The 20,125-nt window shown below is 38.7% G+C and overlaps 3 protein-coding genes across 3 annotated transcripts; 1 reads left to right on the top strand and 2 right to left on the bottom strand.

Annotated features, from left to right (window-relative positions):
• Positions 1-812: 812 nt before the first annotated feature.
• On the top strand, positions 813-8,666 carry LOC145466808 (uncharacterized). The gene is made up of 5 exons (XM_081450517.1): positions 813-2,319; positions 3,643-3,703; positions 4,334-4,519; positions 5,585-5,816; positions 8,177-8,666. Exons 2-5 carry the CDS (start codon positions 3,658-3,660, stop codon positions 8,601-8,603), a joined length of 891 nt encoding a protein of 296 aa, XP_081306643.1. The 5' UTR covers positions 813-2,319; positions 3,643-3,657; the 3' UTR covers positions 8,604-8,666.
• Positions 8,667-8,976: 310 nt separating this feature from the next.
• On the bottom strand, positions 8,977-12,487 carry LOC145465037 (Golgi-associated plant pathogenesis-related protein 1-like). Its single transcript, XM_081448842.1, has 4 exons — positions 12,439-12,487; positions 11,708-11,773; positions 10,699-10,942; positions 8,977-10,047 (listed from the first exon to the last, which is right to left on the bottom strand). The coding sequence occupies exons 1-4, from the start codon at positions 12,485-12,487 to the stop codon at positions 9,741-9,743; spliced, it is 666 nt and encodes a 221-aa protein (XP_081304968.1). The 3' UTR covers positions 8,977-9,740.
• Positions 12,488-15,065: 2,578 nt separating this feature from the next.
• LOC145466820 (Golgi-associated plant pathogenesis-related protein 1-like) lies at positions 15,066-16,883 on the bottom strand. The gene is made up of 2 exons (XM_081450530.1): positions 16,550-16,883; positions 15,066-15,490 (listed from the first exon to the last, which is right to left on the bottom strand). Exons 1-2 carry the CDS (start codon positions 16,750-16,752, stop codon positions 15,220-15,222), a joined length of 474 nt encoding a protein of 157 aa, XP_081306656.1. The 5' UTR covers positions 16,753-16,883; the 3' UTR covers positions 15,066-15,219.
• Positions 16,884-20,125: the final 3,242 nt, after the last annotated feature.

Raw genomic sequence — 20,125 nt, 5'->3', positions numbered from 1 at the left:
TCAGGCCGTATCAGTAGCGGGTCAAGACAACAAGGGACTAAAACTTGACCGCGTAACAACTAAAGGGTTTCTGTGTTGGTGAGGTGGTCGTGGGGCGGGGTCGTACTTTGCAATGTACCTGTCGAGAAGATTCACTGAGGTCTTTTAAGTTCAGCGGAATACAAGCAATGGAAATAGGCACCAGTTCCGCGCCAGATGCTGTTCTTTCTTAATCACAAGGAGACTGAAGATTGCTCGAACATCATTTCACAAACAAAGTTTCAAAAGTCCAATGCAAACAAGCAAACGTTATTATTCCATTACTTAATTTGTAGAATATGATGTAGTTTGCCTTTCACGGGCTAGTAAGACGTATGTTAAACTTTTATTGATTTCACACGTCTGACCCATTCTATAATTAAGATACTTATTACCCACTCCAACCTTAAGTAACAGAAGCAACCCTCGACTGTCGCGAAATAATATCAAACCTAACACTCGTGCAAATGTGCATGAGCCGTTAAGCCCACTTCAAATAGAGAAACTCGACTGAAGGCCTGCTAATTGCTTGCCAAGGATTTGAACGCGGAGAGAGCCATATCATAAGAACAAATGTCTTGATTTAAATGAAATCGGGCGGGTTATTTCTCTTAGGTGATGTATTGATTAGAAAGAGTGGACGCTCTCTTGAGATCAGAGATTGGGTAATAGGCAAACTAAATACAGTGTTAAAAGACTTTAATCCTTAAAATTCTTTTAGAAGTATCTGTCAACATATTACTAACACTGTGATTCTAGTAAATCTTTTAATTTAGATATTTTACCAGAAATTATGAAAATACAACGAAATATCGTCGAGGTTGTTTCTCGTGTAAACCGTTTATTGGTCCTTGGTAGGCTCGGCGAGCAACGTGGAACACCGCCGGTAAATTCGAACAGCAATGGACCACCCAAATCGCATCGTATATCACCATGCATATGGTCAGGCCGTATCAGTAGCCGGTCAAGACAACAAGGGACTAAAACTTGACCGCGTAACAACTATAGGGTTTCTGTGTTGGTGAGGTGGTCGTGGGGCGGGGTCGTACTTTGCAATGTACCTGTCGAGAAGATTCACTGAGGTCTTTTAAGTTCAGCGGAATACAAGCAATGGAAATAGGCACCAGTTCCGCGCCAGATGCTGTTCTTTCTTAATCACAAGGAGACTGAAGATTGCTCCAACATCATTTCACAAACAAGGTTTCAAAAGTCCAATGCAAACAAGCAAACGTTATTATTCCATTACTTAATTTGTAGAACAAGATAGAGTTTGCCTTTCACGGGCCGGTAAGGAATACGTTAAGCTTTGATTGATTTCACACGACTAAAAAATTGTTCTCTATTCTTTAATTCACACCCATGACTATAATCAACCCCAATAGAATAAAGAATAAAATTAGTTTAGATGATGGCTTAGGTTACGAAAATTTATTTTATCCCTCAGTTAGTACGCGCGCTGTGATTGGTCAATTTAGCGGGCCGTATTCTACTGTACGGCCCGCTAACATTTAAAGCTGTTTTTGTTGCCAAAATGTTTCGTGATTTATCACGTAACAAAGATTTCATAACTGTAGCGGAACACCGGGCGGGCGCTCTATCCACTGAGCTACGAGAACTCATGGAGAGCAAGGTCATTTAACTGAGTTCATATATGACAGGTGTCCTGCATACTGCTAGGATCAACGCTATCGAAGTCATCGTGAGTAGTGATAAGTTAATAAAGATGGTGTATTTTAAGCTCGGTAATGAAATGTGAAGGTGAATTAATCAACATGACACGAGCGTAGGACAAAGAAAAATTCTGAGTCCCCGACAGGAATCGAACCCACGACCTCCCGAAAACCGGGCGGGCGCTCCATCCACTACACCAAGACCTCCCGGTGTGCCGGAGGTCGTGGGTTCGATTCCTGTCAGGGACTCGGAATTTTTCTTTGTCCCACGCTCGTGTCATGTTGATTAATTCACCTTCACATTTCATTACCGAGCTTAAAATTCACCATCTTTAACTCATCATGACTGATCTTCCCTATGAGCGTCAAAAATGTGTTCATGATATAGTGAGGTGTTCGTATTAAACCTGACGAGAAGGTTGTAAGAGGGGCTGGAAATGCTTGGATAATTAATCTCTTTGGAATGAAAGAGCCTATGCTCTGCTTACACAGAATTAGCCACATGCTAGCGATTTCTTAAGTCAGAATTCTATTAATTAGTTAAAGGTAAACTCTATGGATAAAAGAAAACGTATCTTTAGTGTTTTCGAGCACCTCAGACCACGAGTTATTGAGAGCCGACCATTATAAGGTTAGTCGCAGAAAATAATTTTAACTTGTAAAGATTTGAGTCACATTTTCGAAATCTTGCTCTAAGGTTGGCTATCAGTTTATGCTAGAAACTATCTGTATCAGTAATATAGAGGAGCAGGGTTCACATAACATTTTAAACATTAGCTAACTTGTTATCTTATCGAAAAAAACACGCTCTATTGTATTCGAGGTAGGGATGCTGCAACATTAATATTATAAACACAATGCAAGTGTAAAACTCTTTGGGTATCCAAAGTTTTGGATCTTTCAGCCTTGCTCGCTGTTGATGACGTCGTTTTATCTTTGCTGGCCTGGTGGTGACTAATCCTTTAGCTATAAAACAGAATACATATAGCTACGTTTGTCGAGTAGAAAAATACCGCCTTACTTTTTCAAAAATACAGTTTAATTGAAAAGAATACAAGGACTAACGTAAATCGTGTAGGCTTGATAACTGCTACAAATACTAAATTGTTTAATTTCTCATTCTTCATCATGATGTTGACAAACTGGTCTGGTAGAAGGTTTGCTTTGAATAAAGTTTTTCCTTTCGACGAAAGGACGTGATGTAAGGTGCTATATCGATGGAGTGCAGCATGTAATCTGTTAAAACTGAGTTGAATATTTTAGTGACCCCTTTGTTATTTACGAACGAATTTCTCATTTTCCGTTCCTGTGAGGCTGCCTATAGAATAATATTATATTCCGGTGTAGGCATTTCCTCTCGTAACTCGATAGTATTGCAACTTTTGTCGTCTTTCTTCTCCATCTTTTGTTTACTAAAGTCAGAACATATGAAATTGTTGTGAACAGGCAGATTTTGCAACCAAACAGTCCTCCAAATGAACAGTTCTTTCACCTTTTTTTTTTCTAGACAATGCACCTGACTCACTTAGGCGAGTTATCTCTGTTAAGCGTTGTTAAAGTTCTCCGCAACAAGGAACAAAAGAACTTACAGTTTCCAAACAATCTGATTTTAATCAAAGTAATGTCGAACCTTCGTAAACGGGCCGTTTGACACTTAATCACGGTCCCAACTAAATGCAAACACTAAATTTTAATGAGTCCAAGAGTGGTTCCACTGAAAAATTACCTTCGTGGTGTGCAATGGTACGTAAACATGCAATGTCTTTTGTAGGGTTTGTTTTGGCACAACGTTCCTAGTAACCTTACTGATTATTGTATACGTGCACTGCGCACTGTGCCATGTTGATACGGAACGTGTTTTGAAGTTGTGAACACCTGTATTTTTTCCCTAATTTTAATCCTATAAAATAGTTAATTTTAAGAACTAATTGTTGTACTACATTTCTTTCTTCAGAAGTACGTCTAAAAAATGTGGCTTTATTATCTGTTGCTCACCGTCGGAGCAGCTAAAACAGGTAAGACACCCCCAGTGAGAACGATTCTAAAGTAAATTGTTGACAGTTTTTTTCCGCTCGACTTTCACTGTGTCGCCTTGCGTCCCGAGTAAAGAAAATGTAGAAGCAGGCAACAGTAACCACATGAATAAGAGAAAAGGGATCGGCACAAAATCCTCGAATTTACCAACGAAACGGAGAACGAATGAGCTTACCATTGACAACCAATCTTCCCCATCTCCACATGCTAATATCAGAAATGTCCCAGAATGAGTCAAGTTCAATAGGCTAAAAACTGCATTTGATATTGAAAAGTTTATATTGGGGCTACTTCCAAGTTTGCTGTAGCCCAGTTGGAAACTGCTTTATACAGTGGTGGCCTGTTGTAAAAGTCTAATGCGACTTAACTTGTTTTTACAATCCTCTTCTATATTTACCGAAAGATGATCATAATAGTAATAACGGTTTCATTAGCAAATTCAAATTTAAAAAAAAGTTAGCGCCCCTATGCTAATATAAAAGGATAACAGCTAAAAATACAACTCGTTTACAATAAAACACTAAAATATATAAGCCTTTCTTGAGCTTTTCCTTTTCCTGATTGTCACTTGCTAGTTTTTCAAGTTACATACATGACTGATTGTTTTATAGTCTCTGGCCAGGATTCCAAAGTTAGTATTGCCGGCACCGGAACCATTAGTAGAAACGGCAAGACCTCGCTAAACATACAAGTTGAGATAGATGGACTAGGGCCAGGAAGCCCCGGTGCAGGAGTGGGAGGTCTGGGTGTCGGAGGGGGTGCCGCTGGTGCTGGAGTGGGAGAAAAGGCAATCGGAAGTAAGTAAAAGTCAAACAGTCATCACATTTCTGTAATTAATTTGGTATTTCTATAACTTAGAACTCATTTTAATTTGCGATTCTTTTTGCTGCTATCGCGATACCTTTTGAGTTGGATGGGTTGAACCATTTTTCTAATTTTTTTTTCTGTGACAACAAAAAGATGGCGAATCAAAGATGATCAAATTTATGAAAAATTGAAAATATGAGAAAAACCGATTACTTTCATATACATTTGATAAAACTTGTGCAGGGGTTGACGCCACCTTCTACTCCTTGGATTGTTTTTCTTTTTTTCTTCTTTCAAAGCTAATTTGTATACTATGGGCCAAACGCAAAGGTTAAAACAAGAATTACTTTAAATAGGCTAAAATGCGGTCTTTTGGCAAGCGACCTTTAACTTGCATGCAAGGCCTGGTTTTCAATACGACTTCTCAAACTCAGTAATAATTCATCAAGTTAAAAAAAAGAAAATCAAAACCGTGAAGGAGGTTTGGACACCCGGTCTTAATTAGCACGGATTGTGACGATTTTACTTCTCCGTTTACTCCTTTGTTTTCACTGCGATTGGGAAGATATATCAAACATTCGAGACAGTGTTTCCTCGGCTATCCAAAAACCTCGAATTTCGTCAAAAATACGCCGCTGCGCGCCGTATTTTCAACTGTCTTCTCGGTGTTTGGTTTTCCCGATGAAATACTGTCTCTCGTGTTTGACATATTACATAAGAACAAGCACGGGCAAAACGATAGTGAGGACGCCCACAACACAAGCATTATAAGTAGGTAAGCCTGTGCAGAATGTATAATTGTCTTCTTTCGGATCCATACCTCAAGCACAAGCAAGGGAAGAAGAAATTGTTTTGATTGTTTTATTATTTATGTGTTTGTGCTTATACTTGTGTTCTGGACGACCTTACTACCGTGGTGCTTATGCTTATACTTGTGTTTATGTCGTAATGAAAACCTGGCTCAACCTTAACTTTTCGAGGCTCCACGTATGTTTAATCAGTTTAATCGTGCCCATTTTGAAACTGTCCGGTGAACTTCCTGCCTTCGTTTTCAGTGTTTTCTGACGAAGAACAAGCAGGTTTAGAGAAGCACAATGCATTCCGGATGATACACGACGCTCCGGACATGACTTTAAACAAACAAATGTGCGAGGAGGCGAAAGCATATGCCGAGCAACTCGCACAAATGGGTACACTTACGCACTCTTCCAGTGGCGATGGCGAAAACCTTTCCATGGGATGCTCCACCAACAAGGCGCAAACTGTGGAAGAAGCCGTGACAAACTGGTGAGATTTACTGACAAACTTTGATTTGAATTTTGGTAAAACTGGGCGCTTTGATAGGATTCATGTGACATGCTGTTTATAAAAATGTTCTACGCCTTGTAAGGAATAGTAGAAATCGAAATAGGTCGCCAGACCTGGCCTTTCTCACCATTTTAAACGTTTGACGTTTCGAGACATAATTAGTTATCTTAACCGTTGCTTACTACTCGGGTTCACGTGACGAGTTTTTCTATACTTTCACGCATATATCAAACAAGAAAGACCGTGTTTGACCACATTTCCAAACACCGAGAACAGAGTTGAAAATACGACGCATAGCGGAGTATTTTTGACAAATATCGAGATGTTTGGAAATATGGTCAAACACTGTCTTGAGCGTATGATAAATCTTCTCAGTCGATTCTAAAACTAAGCAGGAAACGAGAAATAAAATCGTAAAAATCTATGATAATTAAGATCACATATCCAAACACCATCTCGGTCATGAATTCCTTTGTTTAAACTTGATGAATTATAAATGGATGAGAATTTTGTTTGCATCAGGCACTGTGTAAACAGGCATTTATATTTATTACATAATCTATTTCTAACGTTTTTATACGTTATAATTTCATATATCACATTATCACTATATCTTTATCACTTATCTTTATCACTTATCTGATTGAACGAGGAACAAAAACACCACTTTTCTCGCAAATCTCCAAATTTTCTTAATTCATTCTTACCACCATCAAAGTTCACTCTCTCTTTGAATTAAGTGCAGGCTAAATATCTCGTTTAATTTAAATGATGATTCTACTGAGGCACGGTCAAATGTAACACTATAGCTAAAATCCACTCTAACTAGGGAAGTCTAGCATTTACCAAACCATTCAAAAATTCCGTTTGGACAGCAAACGGAAAAACTATTTTGCTAGCCCGACCAGAAAATTTCCGAAATTAACACAACGTCTTGACAAGTGATCCAAAAAGTCTCAAACGGAACAATCGAATGAAAAAAATTACTTGTCATTCATCTTTGCGCAATTTCCACTCGAAAGTTTTTCTTTCTATTTGCCCTAACCGTCAACCAACCATAACTCCCAAACTGAATACTTCTCAGCTGAGAATCATGGCATCACATCGCTGCGCTAGTGCCTCCTGAGAAGTTAAATTAAAGGACCTCAGTCACGGTATTTTGAGTTATTTTGGCCACATCCAAAATTACCTTTAAATGGTAGGAAACCTGGTAAATAACAGTTTAATAAGATAGAAAAACACCAAAGACATAATGATTAACCATAAAGGAACAAGGATGGCTAAGGATGGAGAAGATTAACACGGATTACAAACGACGAATTTGAAAAATTGAGGCTAAACTTTTCAATATGCGCAAACCTTGGCCAGCACAGTATTGCGCAATAAAACAAAGCAAGGATAAGATGAGGTATAAGATCCCCGGCAGCCATCATTGCAAACAAACCAAATACATTAAGGCTAATTTCAAAATACACGCTGCATCACCAGATCGAAACTATTAATTTTGTTCCTATTTTGGGCTTCTCGTTCTGATTTTCTCCACCCGTCCACAATGACAAGTTGAAGTGATATACAATCATTTCTTAGTCCACATTATTACATAAAAACAAATGAAATACAAGGTGAGTTTTCGCGTGAAAACATGATATCTTTACACGTGAAAATAACACGTTATCTAATCATCACACGTGAAAAGATTACTGTTTCTATGGTTACATAATAAATGACGCCTTTCTCAGCGAAAGTAAATTGGCTTGGGATTTCACTAGCGTTTACATAATAAATGAAACATTACATGGCTACTTGGAGATACAAAATTTTATTTCTCTTCTCGTGCAGTGAAATATTCTTCAACACGAGAAGAGAAATTTTTTATCTCCGATGGGGCATGTAATATCCTCTAGTTACACTATTTTACTATATTCAATAGAACGCGCAAACGTTATCTTCGTCATTAGCACGCGCCTTTTTGCGATCAATTATTATCGGATGATGTAGGATATAGCGCGTATTCACTCATGTGTCCAGCAGCCATGCAAATTTATTTGAACAAAAGAAAGTGTTCACATAAGAAAAGAGTTGAACTCCCACAGGATTGGTTTGGTACAGCAACACGGCCGCCGTTTTGATTGGTTTGGAACACCAATATGGCTGCCATGACGCCATGTGCATAAGCTCCATGTGCCAAAGACTAACAGCCGAAATACTAGAAAATGGCATAACACAAGAATAATAAATCCCTTATTTGACGGTTTAACATTAACCCCAAAATATATGCACGTACACCCACCCTATTTTCCCAGTGGAACATTAACTTCAACACAGGCCATTTCTCGCAGGTACAACGAGGTGTGTCAGCCTGGATACAATTTCGACTCCGGCGGGTTTAGTGGTGGAACGGGCCATTTCACGCAAGTCGTGTGGAAAGAAAGTACGGAACTTGGTATTGGACGAGCCGAAACTCAACAAAGTGGCATGAAGTGTGCATATATCGTCGGAAGATATAGACCAGCAGGGAACATGATGGGAGATTTTGCAAACAATGTGGTGAAGGGAAGATTTGACGCTAGCAGTTACTGTTCCTCAGTTTCAAATCCAGGTTGGAAAAAGAAGTTCTTGGACAAGCAGGGGCGAGCAATGGCCACTATCTTAACGAAGGATTCAGAGCACGCTCAGAGAGTGAGCACTGGGTCTGCTGAGTTTCGGAAACAGCGTCTCGAGGTCTTGAAAAAGAAGAAAACTACTGTGGCCAAAAAACATGATTAATGGTTTGCCTATGGAACTTGAAACGTGTATGATTAATTTAAGATAAAATGAATAAAGGTCAAACTGAGACTTATTTTTGCGGAGTTCCCTTATTTTTGAAAATCTTAGCCTGAGCGTGTCGCTCTAAGAACCTTGCCTTAACTTCTCAACTTTTTTGGACTTAGTAAAAAATCCTGTTTTAGCTGAATTATGTGTATCGCGTGACTCCTTTTTTTAAGGTAGAAGCAGTTAAGGCCAAAAATTAAGGGTGTAAAAAAATATAAAAGGGCCGCCTGTTTTACTGCAATAGAGGGATTTATCGTCCTACACTAACAATTTTGTACAAATAATACAAAATCCAAAACGGTAATTAATACTGGAAGTGGGCCACGAATTTTAAATGGTTTTTATTTTGCAGTCGAACCTCCTGTAAGCGACCACCCAAAATGTCGAGCCTTGGTGGTCGCTTGCGGGAGTTGGTCGCTTACGAGAGCAAAGACCATACTGGGTCCAAATTTTGCCTCATTAGCATATGGAAACTGCAGAGACTTGCCCCATGCGGTAAATGTTTCATTCATGTGCAATTTAAAGTCAGTTTCGGGAAAAAAATCTGGTACTTCCCATTGAGAAATGTACCTCTCTTATTTGTACAACCCAGGAATGCGTTAATGTTACAACACCTTATAATCCAATTTTCGCTCTATTATCTGTCAACTGTGTCAAGTGGTCGCTTACGAGAAGTTAAAACAACAGAAAATTTCAAACTTTTAGCTCTAAAAGTGGTCGCCGTTGCTTACGAGAGGTGGTCGCTTACAAGAGGTTCCAAATATAGTGATTTGACTTGGAATTTGGAAAACTGGTCGCTGAGGAGAGGTGGTCGCTTACGAGAGGTGGTCGCAACCGGAGGTTAGACTGTATTAGATTGGCAGAACGGGGGGGAGGGGAGGGTGCTAGAATTTTTGGATATTTACTTTCAGTCAAGCCTTAAAAACGCAGTGGTTAATAGATCAAATTTAGCGTGTCAAAGTAAATGTCTGATTATATACATATGGCACGCTCCGTTGCCTTCGCAATTTAATTTTACGAACTATTTTTTTTTTCATCGTTTTATTCAATATCGTTAGGACCTAGCGTTAACAATGCTGTACTCTTGAGTTGTTATCTTGCTTTCTTTTGCACAATGAGATGTTCCGCATTCATCTTCTTTACTGCAGTGGGACAGTAAACATCTCGGTTAAACGATCCTTTTAATACATTCACTCTGTACGAGCCTCCAAAATTGCCAGCGGGTTTGTATCGACCAACAATGTATGCGCACTTCATTCCGTCTTGTTCTATTTCTGCTCTGCCAATACCGAGTACGACGCTCTCTTTCCAAACAACTTGTGAGAAGTGTCCAGCCTCGTTTGGTCCATTCTCAATCTCTCCCAGTCCTTCATACCCGGGATCGCAAACCTCGTTATACCTGAAAGACATACATGAACTTTATTTATATCGCACAGATGCACTTAACTTGGTATAAATGCCAAGTGGCTATTAGTTTTATTCGGAGCATGTCGAAACGAAGGAAATCACAGTGAAACCACTAAAGATAATTAAACATCTTTCAGAAACACAACTTACATTAAAGCAATAAGATTTCGCTTCACCATGCAATATCAACAATTTCGATGGCATCGAAGATGACTGAGGCTTACTGGTCCTTTAAGCTTAAAAACAGTCGAAAATATTGAACGCAACACCAATGAGGCGGACACGGTTTTTTTTGCCACTTGGTTACTTTTGGTAAATATTTTGATAATTTGTGTATTTTTAGTGTACTTTGGCTTGCAGTCTGTTGCCCGAAGGAGATAAACATGTTAAGGCAGAGACCAGATAACATCGATAAAGTAAAACGCGAGATGATAACCTGCCTTGCTCAGAACACTGCAAAATTTATGAGCGATAGAAAGAGTTATTTTCAAGCTCTCAGAATATAGTGTAATTGTTAGTTTTGAGGTAGATGTAATCGGGAAATTGGTCCTCTTTATCGACTGTACCACCAGTTTTTTGTGTGGACTTTCGACAGCTTCACATAGACAGGGAATGTTTCTCAGTTTACAGTGGTTATAATTACCAGCTTGTCACAGCTTCTTTCACTGTTTGAGGTTTGTCGGTAGAGCAGCCCATCGACAGGTTCTCGCCTCGATTTGGTATCTGATCTTGGGTTGAATGTACTAGGTCACCCAGTTCTGCGATATATTTGGCCCACTGGGCAGCGGAATTACACATCTCACGATCCAGCGTCATTGGCGGCGCATCATGTATGGCACGGAGACGATTATGCTCCCTCAGGCCATTTATCTCTTGCTGAGAAAATACTGCATATAGGATAAAGGTTTATTAATAGGTCAATCAAACAACTCATTTGTCAGCTAGTCAGTGTCAGAGTCGCTAAGTCACACAAAGTCGATCAGTCCATTTCAGTCAATCAGAGTCAGTCAGTCCATGTTGGTCGGTCGGTCAGTCTGTTAGTCAATCAGTCAGTCAGTCAGTCAGTTAATTAGTCAATCAGTCAATACATGCGTACATGTATTTCATATTTTATTAATTATTAGATAAGTAATCGTAATTAGGTGTCCACAATTAGTATACATTGTATGCTAGCGACTTCGACACTTTGATAAAGTTCTTATCTTATCAGTCAACAGTCAATCAGTCAATTAGTCAATCAGTCAATCAGTCAATTAGCCAATCAGTCAATCAGTCAATCAGTCAATCAGTCAATCAGTCAATCAGTCAATCAGTCAATCAGTCAATCAGTCAATCAGTCAATCAGTCAATCAGTCAATCAGTCAATCAGTCAATCAGTCAATCAGTCAATCAGTCAATCAGTCAATCAGTCAATCAGTCAGTCAGTTAGTCAGTCCGTCCGTCTGTTTGTCCGTCCGTCCGTAAGTTCAGTCTGTTGGTCAGTCCAAAGCCACACAGTCTGCCAGTAAGTCAGTCAGTCCTTCCACGTCAGTCTACTGTCAGTCAGTCAGTCAGTCAGTCAGTCAAAGTCAGTTCGTCAGTCAATCCACGGAACATGTTACTAATGGAGAGGCTTTTAACAATTAAAATTGTAATGGGTTATCTACTCTTACTTCCTGTTGGGAGCACATAAGTAGCATTTTCTGCCGCTCCTGGGCTACCTCCATTTGTTGGTGACTCTGTTAACAACAAACGAAATCCCAGCTAGACAAGGTCATGTGAACTTGTATAATTAATTTGAATAAACGAGTAACCGGCTTACAAAACTGTTCAATAGTCTCAAGGAAACAGTTAGTGTGCTTTTTCGAGGGACTCGTTGTTAAGAGCGTAAAACAAATCGATCATTAGGTCCACAAAAGCTGGCATACGATGTATTTATTTACATGAATTTACGAGATTATCGTCTACTAAGATGCAACGATACAAGTTTTAAAAAAGCCCGATGAAAAATGGCAATATGTACTGAACTGTGATAGCCATATTTAGAATCGATTACAAAACAAATTGCGATGGTATTGTATTTGCGAGCTTAAAGACACTTTATTATGGAAAAACATGTAACCTATTAAAATACCTTAAATGGTAAAAAAAAAAAAGCAATTAGCTAGATCCTAGACTGCATATATACTTTACATGGGCTGTAATAGGCCATTTCCAAGTTACCTTGTGTTTTGGCCTCAAAACTAGTCCTGATACAAAACCTAGCCCTCATTTGAAAATGAGCTCGGCCTGCACGAGAAGGAACCTGTAGGTGTAACACATTTTTATATGTGCAAGGCAACTGGGAAATGACCAGATGTTAGCCCTCATCCGAATCTCAGAATATTTTTTATTGCATTGTTACCTGATAAAGCTCCAGTGACAGCCGCAAGAAACACGGAATAAAATAACATCACAACTTTGTCACTAGGAAATGAAATAACGAAAGAGAGAGAGAGAGAGAGAGAGAGAGAGAGAGAGAGAGAGAGAGAGAGAGAGAGAGAGAGAGAGAGAAACATTTAGATACAACAGCAAATTACCAGGTAATTTCCCTGCGAAAACGGAACTTGACTGACCACCATCCACCAACATCTAGGAACTACAGCGACTTTTGGAGTAATGAAAGCCTGTTGTCTCGAGTGAGACTTCACTTTTGCTAAACTTAGATCTACATTTTGTTGCCAGTAAACACAGTAATGAGCCGACAACTTCAGAGACGTCAGATCATATCTTATATATAGAAACTACCTGTCAGGTAGTCAGGGACAAAATTTATTTATTCGTTTTACTACAGGAGATAAGAGGTTTCTACTGAACGCATGTCAATTCCTTTAAAATCATCGACATCACCATTATGATACCAGTTTTTTAGCCTCTGAAAAGCAATGCAAGGAAATTTAAAGAAGATAAATTGAAGCGGAGAATGCTTTCCTTATTTCGTTAAAGATAGCAGACAGTGAAAAGTTTTGAATATATTAAGGGGAAACTAAAGTCTATCGGAAAAAAAAGAGTGACTGAAATGAAATGTGTTGCACAACACCCTTCCAAGAACGACTTGCAATTATAGATATTATTCAATATAGCAAGAACAACTGATGACATTGAGCCTGACAGGATTTAACTGATTCCTTAACAGGCCTCTCCAAATCATGATTAATTAATTGAGTTACAAGAAAGAGAGTTTATAACCATGACGGTTTTCTATTGTTTCCCCTTTGGCTAAAACTATAAGTTGTTTATAAGAAACATAAATCATCCTAGAGGGCGTTCACGACTATATATTGGGAAAATCTCAACTTTGTTCTCGTTGCTGTCGAAACAACCTTTTTCTGTCCGACCACATTACCTGTTATACGCTGCCATGTTTTGAAACCATTTAACCGACTTGTAACTCTAAGATCGTTTAGAATATATCTCTAAACGTTAAAATATTTTCTTAAACGAAATTACAGTTTGAAAAATGAATTCAAAACGCTTACCTTCAAGTTTGCGTCGATTTACTGTTTGTAGATTTATTTCCCTTGGTTTAAACCCTCTTCAAAAAATGTTTGAAGGCACTTAAAACCCTCTCTTGCTTTAATTAGAGAATCAATAAAGTTTTCCGTTAAATAATAATAATAATAATAATAATAATAATAATAATAATAATAAAATTACCTACCTGTCCAACTCACGCTGTGAAGTCAAAATGGATAAACGAGGGGTCATTAGCTTTATCGATGTTGCGTTGTTGTGAAAGCGCTAAACAAAACACAGAACTTGGGTCCAAGGAGAAATTTGAAAACGCAACAATCACCAGTCATTTTGGATTTGTGTTTGAGGAAAAATAGGGCGTGGAAATCGCATGAATTATCAAGATGTCATCGTTTTCGAAAATCTCCGTTTTCAAAATGTTTTCCGCCAATACTAAAACGCAAAGCCGGTGTTTTAAAATTCCTCCGGTTTGAAGAGCGTTCTTGGAAAGCTCCGTTTTTGTGACGGATTAGTGTGGATGGTAGGCCTAACCGGAGAAATAAAGTTGTGTTTTCAAATTTCTCCAGCGTAATGTGGACGGGAGCTTAATTTAATTTATAATATAGATAGGACCCTGCGCGCGCACTGATTGGTCAAAAACCCACGTTTTATCAGAGTATAAAGTGTTTTCTACATTTCCCATGTGTTCCTAAATGCCCGTCGAGTTTTATCACAGTGTAATACACGGCTTAGGCTTCTTTATTTGTTAAATAAGCGATACAAATATATAACAAGGCGAGCAAATACGGGAGAGATCGATGAGATATGTAGGGACCTGAGCCGAGTCTTAGCAGTACATTGTATACCGTAAATTTCGACTTCAGTTTTTACCTTTCCAGTGAGGTTTTTTTGTTATATTTTATGTCCTCCAGTTTTGAACTCGGCTCAGTTGTCTCAAACCGCTCAAAACAATTATGTTAAATGTTGAATGTTAATAGTGGTCAATGCGCTTAGATAAAGAAAGCCATTTCTCAGGCACGCCAGTAAACTGAAAGTAAAAAAGAATATTTCCAATAAACCCAACTGTTTGAGGCAGTCCAGTTGGCTATTTACAAGCATAACCGAGGGTCTACCAAGAAACAACTCCAGCTTAGTGGTCAGAGCGGGACTTTTTAACCCGTGCGACTCGGACATGCTGTCTCCACAAACATTACCACACTGATTTTTTTCTGAGTTTCTCTTTGCGAAGAAACTCAGAAGAAGAAAGAAACGTTTTTCTTTTTTCTTTTAGCAATTGTTGTGTTTTGAAGGATCCCGATATAAAAATGGGATTGTGGAATTTGAATCCATGACGATAACGATTCCACATTTCAAGACCTAACCTTACTGCTGCTGTAGCTAGTCAAACAATATTGAGTGCTATTTACTGATGTAAAGAAACGTATTTACAATAACTGTCGAATTCCTTGATAACAAGGGCAAACAGTAAGATACTTTCAGCAATAAGAAAATGCCAAAACTCAGTTTTAGTTGAATTTTTTGTTTTATTCAGCGTTATCACAGATATTGCACCCATGTTATTGCATTCCCACTGTTAAACCATTCCCCTTACGTATATATAGCATTAATCCAAGGGAAAGCGCATTACTATTGCTTGAAAGCTTATTATCAGTTTGTTGACTCTCACTCTTTATTAAGACCGTATTGTGTCGCAGTAAGTAGAGTTAAAGTAACCCTTCGGCACATTTTCCTTAAAACTCCCCAGCATGTTCCCCGCTGATTTATATCTTCCGACAATGTAAGCACACCTTTGGCCACCTTGTTCTACTTCCGCGCGTCCAATGCCAAGAACCATGCTTTCTTTCCACACCACTTGTGTAAAATGGCCTGTCCCGGATATGCTACTTCCGTCGTCACTTGTGGCACTTGTAAAGTTGTATCCTGGATCACACACCTCGTTGTACCTGAAAATGGATTACTTGTTGAAAACAACCTGTCCTGGAACTAAATATACTATAATTGTAATAATGATTTGTATTGAGAATAAAGGTTGTTGTTGTTAATGTGCAGAATCTATCTGCTTAATTAATATCTCCTTATATGTATCTTGTTCCTCACACTTAAATACAATATATACATAAATCATATGGGTGCTACTTTGACTGAGCTCTGTTTGCTGGGTATATAATAAAACTCAGCACTCCCAAGTGGGATTTATTGGCCACAGGTGTGGCCGTTTATTTTTATAGCAAGCTTAGAAAGCTTAAATTACAAACATACCAAAGTATCCGCCCGGCAAAGGTGAGGGAAAAACCGCCAGCTAATGCAGAAAGTTAAGAAAATAGGGGGAGTGGAGGGAGGGAAAATTCCCTTCACTTGCTGAGAATGCAGCACAAAAGAGAAGGTGGACCACACTTAGCGATATCTATTTCCCGGATGACAGAAACTCCCCAACCAAGTACTGGGTCAAGTTATCATCTATTCTGGTAAAATAAATTCACTTTAATTTTACAACGCTTTAACCAGAAGAAAATGGTCTAATCAAACTCTTCAGCATCAAACGCAGTTCTCCCGATTACACAAAGGTGAAAGAAATGAAAAAAAAAAAAAAAAAATTAAAGAAACTGTTGGCTGGGTCGGTGGGTGAGTGAAAAACTTGGCTGAACAAATCGATTCCATGTTGCCGTATGTTTGTTCAGTAACTGGATCACAGATGACGTGCACTTAACAAATAGATTCCATGTTGTCGTGTGTCTGTTCAGTTATAGATCGGTCGCACACTCGCCTTATGTGCCACATTTTAATTTTTACAACAAATTTGACGTCCGATGTCTGTGATCTATTACTGAACAGACGCACGGCAGCATTTGATCGTAAGTAAGAGCCAATCAAAAGGTAAGTATACGTTATTTCTTATAACAGGAAAACAGCACACCAGACTCTCTCGGTTATGTTTTCAGTCACAGCAACCCATAACCTGACGTTGGTCGAGCATTGAACTAAGCTAAAGAAATAATTCTCACCAGTTTGTCACGGCTTCTTCCATGGCTTGTGCCTTGTTGGTAGAACATCCCTTGGAAAGGTTTTCGCCTTGTCCAAGTCGTTCCTGTTGTGAAGAATGCGCGAGAGTCCCCTTCTCAGCGAGCTTATGGGCGAATGCTCCAGCCTCATCACACATTTTTCTGTCCAGTGTCATTAAAGGAACTTGGTGTACTTTTCGGAACATATTATGCTTTGCTAAACCTGTTTGTTCTTCCTTGGTGAACTCTTCTTCTGCTGAGGAAACAAGAGAGCAGAAAAGTGAAAACTGAAGCCCACCGAACTCATTTGCGTCTATAAATCGGTAAAAAGTGAGGAAAAATGAAGGAGATAATCTCTCTAGGTCTTAAATATTTCACATTTATTCCACACATAAGCAAGAAACAGGCATGTTGTCTAGTGATATTTTTTCGTTCGGAAAATCACTTGTGTATTAGCTTTTTTTCCTTGCATTTGCAGGAGGGTCTGGAGAAGGGGGGGGGGGGGGGAGGGGGGATCCTGATTCCACATTCCCGCTCCTTTTTCACGAGAATCGCGCATCCCGCACATTTTTCATCACTACCCCGAATCCCGTTTTTCTTTCCCAGAAAAAATACATTGAAAAGTCTAATTTCCACAGAAGCTAATAAATTTAAGCTGTAGATTGGCCCTTTCGATTGATATTTTGAATTTACGCGTGTTTTTTAAAGGCTTCTGCAGAAAAGAAGTGCATTAGGGCATTATTCTCCCGTAATGCCCACGGGCCGATAACAGACCAGCAAAAACCAAGCAAAGTTGAGCCATAAAATAAACTACTTATTAACCTCGAACGTTCGGTGTTTACGGAAAAATCTAAAACCTTGGCCTTGCCGTATTGACCGAGCGATAGCGAGGTCAATACGGCGAGGTCTCGGTCTGAGATAGACCTCACTCTCGGTTAATAAGTAGTTATTAATGGCTTATAAATTCAGCATCGTACAAGTGTCCTCGACTGTGGAATCCTCAATAACATATTCTCGGATCGAATTTCGCGATCACTTTGAGTAACATAGTCTTTGTATGAATTCTATCGATTCTATTGGACAAGTCCTTGGTTAAAACACCCTAAAAGCGTCGTAGTAGTCGATGGTTTGCACGTGACGTCACTAAAATTCGAACTACAAAACTATTGATCGTCCTGGGATTTTACTTAAATGATGTATAAGAGCAGCTGAAAACTGATATTCATACAAATTTTCGCTCCGAAATGGTTCTTGGTTTTGTGATACACTACGCTTAAATTTTCAAGCTTTTGGCGGCATTTACATGACGGCCTAGAGAGCTGTCATGATAGTTAAAAAAGTGACTTATTTCGGGGAACTTAGCTATCTGAACAGTTCATGTCTTAGGAAAAGTATTGTTTTAATGTTTTAGAGTTCCTCGAAGGATAAATTCACGCTTTTGTAGCAAAACTCAGTGACAGATGTTTCTGTTGGTTTCCGACCGCCATGTTGGTGCCCATACGGATGGGCACCAGCATGTCGTCTCCATACAAATCTCTATAAATTTGGGTAAAAAATTTCTCCGCATGTCTCGCATAAGAAAACTTGCTGTGACCAGAATTTTGGCGAGAGTCTTTGCATATTTACCTTCTTTCATTTCCCAGATTCTGGACTTTATCTATTGACCGGTTTTGATTTTTATTTTGATCTGTTTTGAATTGCGTGACACTGAAAACTAGCAATACCAATTAAATTGATCATTAATTAGGACGTACTTGGCTCCTTGGCTTCCGGACTGGCTTCATCTCCTGCTTCTATTCTCCCTCCTCCCACTCCAGCACCAGGGATCCTTATTCCTAGTCCATCTATCTCAACTTGTATGCTTAACACGTTCTTGGTTTTTCCACCTATAGTTCCAGTACCCGTAATACGTATTCCAGAATCCCTTTCGCCCTTACCTGAAATGGTATAATATTCAAACAAGCTGGACCATCGATATCCGAATAATTAGCATAGTTTGCAGATTTCTCTAACAGTTTTATAATAAACTTTCATCTTTGGAAACATAACTTTCTCGCCTTAATCTATTGTATGGAAGATGCCGCTTCGTATGCCTACCCTGGAGGGTAGCATTTCTCTACGATCCTTACACAAAAATAACAACTGATTGCGAAACCCTCCGAAAATGCAGAACTTGAAACAACAAACTTCTTAACTACTGTTTCTTTCACTTTCAAATACTGTTTCTTAAACTTTAACTTTCTCTGTTCTCATAGGATGAATGGAAAAGTATTCACCTATGGATCGTCGGATCGTCGGTCCAAAAAATCGAATGCAAATGCTTAGAAGTGTGAAAAGGTTTCAAGAGTGGAGCTCAGTCGCAAAACTCTGGAATTATCGACTTGCATTTTAAGCTCTTGAACTATTAGAGCGCGTTTCTAATAGACTTGAAGAAAACTAAGGCATTGAATAATATTGCCGTGACATCTCGATGCTGAATAAATTCGGGCCCGTTGTATAACTTCTATGTGACGAGGGAAATATTGATAGTGACTACATGTAGTATGCAAGTTCGTTAATTTTTTGTCTTAGGAATCATTGTTAATGTTTTTCGTTTACCTTCTTGAGTTGCACCAATGACCAGCAAGAAATAAATGATCCACATATTTGTGTTACAGTGCTAGAGAAGAAAGAAAGAAAGAACAAGAGAAACAAACAAAAACAAAAAAAAGCTCAGATAAACTTGCGCATAGCGTCAGTATTGTATACAACTAAGCTTAACGTGCAGTGATCGTTATTTATACAATAATATCACCCTTAAAAAGATTCAGCTAACCTTCTTCTGTTGATAACTCCACGCTACGTTGACACTCTTCGACTGTCCTCTGTATTTCCTTTCAAATCTTAGTTTAAGCCCTCCGCTTATATATGTGAGTTTCCTGAGTTAATTGCATGTTAGGATTTTCAGATAGCTTTACTTGGGGATAAAATATTAGCATATTCCGTGATACTGCCACGATAGTTTAACTTACATTTAAAGTTATTTTAATCGACATCTATCAAGGTATGCGTGTTTCAAAAGTTGTTAGTAACGATATTAACCAAAGAAATTCAAGTTATATTTATTAAAGAGACTTAGAAATCATGTTTTTGGCTACACTGGGAAACTGTTCATTGCATTGTAAACAATACAAAGCGGTCGGTCTTTCAGGTAATCCTGATCAACATGAGATATATATTTCCTGTGATATCAGAAGTAGATTCTTAGATTCCGTAGAACCTTGTAAAGTGCGTCTTTGAGAAGTTATCGCTCTTCAGCTAAGAAGTTGGAAACAAGATGGATATAGATAAACTCTAGTTTGCTTTATTGTCGCTTCTTTTGAGATCATGGTTACGATCATGACTCCATGATTGATTTTTTTTTTCACTGCAGAGATGCCTCTTTAAACTGACTCGATATGTGCTATAAAAATTAAACGCTTTTGCGTCACTAAAGTGGGTGGTTTGTATATTTTAACTAAATACTAACCACTCGATACCTAATTGCCTCAAGCACAAAACTGATTTCGTGTTATAGTTTTGAACAAAATAATACCTTAT

The sequence above is a fragment of the Orbicella franksi genome, chromosome 13 (genome assembly GCF_964199315.1).
Source record: "Orbicella franksi chromosome 13, jaOrbFran1.1, whole genome shotgun sequence".
NCBI classification, from domain to species: domain Eukaryota; kingdom Metazoa; phylum Cnidaria; class Anthozoa; order Scleractinia; family Merulinidae; genus Orbicella; species Orbicella franksi.
Note: the sequence above shows the minus strand (reverse complement) of the source record. Positions and strands in the feature narration are given on the sequence as shown.

Excerpts from the sequence above, each read along its gene's own strand:
- LOC145466808 (XM_081450517.1), top strand. The coding sequence starts at position 3,658 with ATGTGGCTTTATTATCTGTTGCTCACCGTCGGAGCAGCTAAAACAG. Across the intron at positions 3,704-4,333 it reads CGTCGGAGCAGCTAAAACAG|TCTCTGGCCAGGATTCCAAA; the intron begins GTAAGACACCCC and ends ATTGTTTTATAG. Across the intron at positions 4,520-5,584 it reads GGGAGAAAAGGCAATCGGAA|TGTTTTCTGACGAAGAACAA; the intron begins GTAAGTAAAAGT and ends CTTCGTTTTCAG.
- LOC145465037 (XM_081448842.1), bottom strand. The coding sequence starts at position 12,487 with ATGTTATTTTATTCCGTGTTTCTTGCGGCTGTCACTGGAGCTTTATCA. Across the intron at positions 10,943-11,707 it reads TTATGTGCTCCCAACAGGAA|TATTTTCTCAGCAAGAGATA; the intron begins GTAAGAGTAGAT and ends TCCTATATGCAG. Across the intron at positions 10,048-10,698 it reads AAAGAAGCTGTGACAAGCTG|GTATAACGAGGTTTGCGATC; the intron begins GTAATTATAACC and ends TATGTCTTTCAG.
- LOC145466820 (XM_081450530.1), bottom strand. The coding sequence starts at position 16,752 with ATGTTCCGAAAAGTACACCAAGTTCCTTTAATGACACTGGACAGAAAA. Across the intron at positions 15,491-16,549 it reads GAAGAAGCCGTGACAAACTG|GTACAACGAGGTGTGTGATC; the intron begins GTGAGAATTATT and ends ATCCATTTTCAG.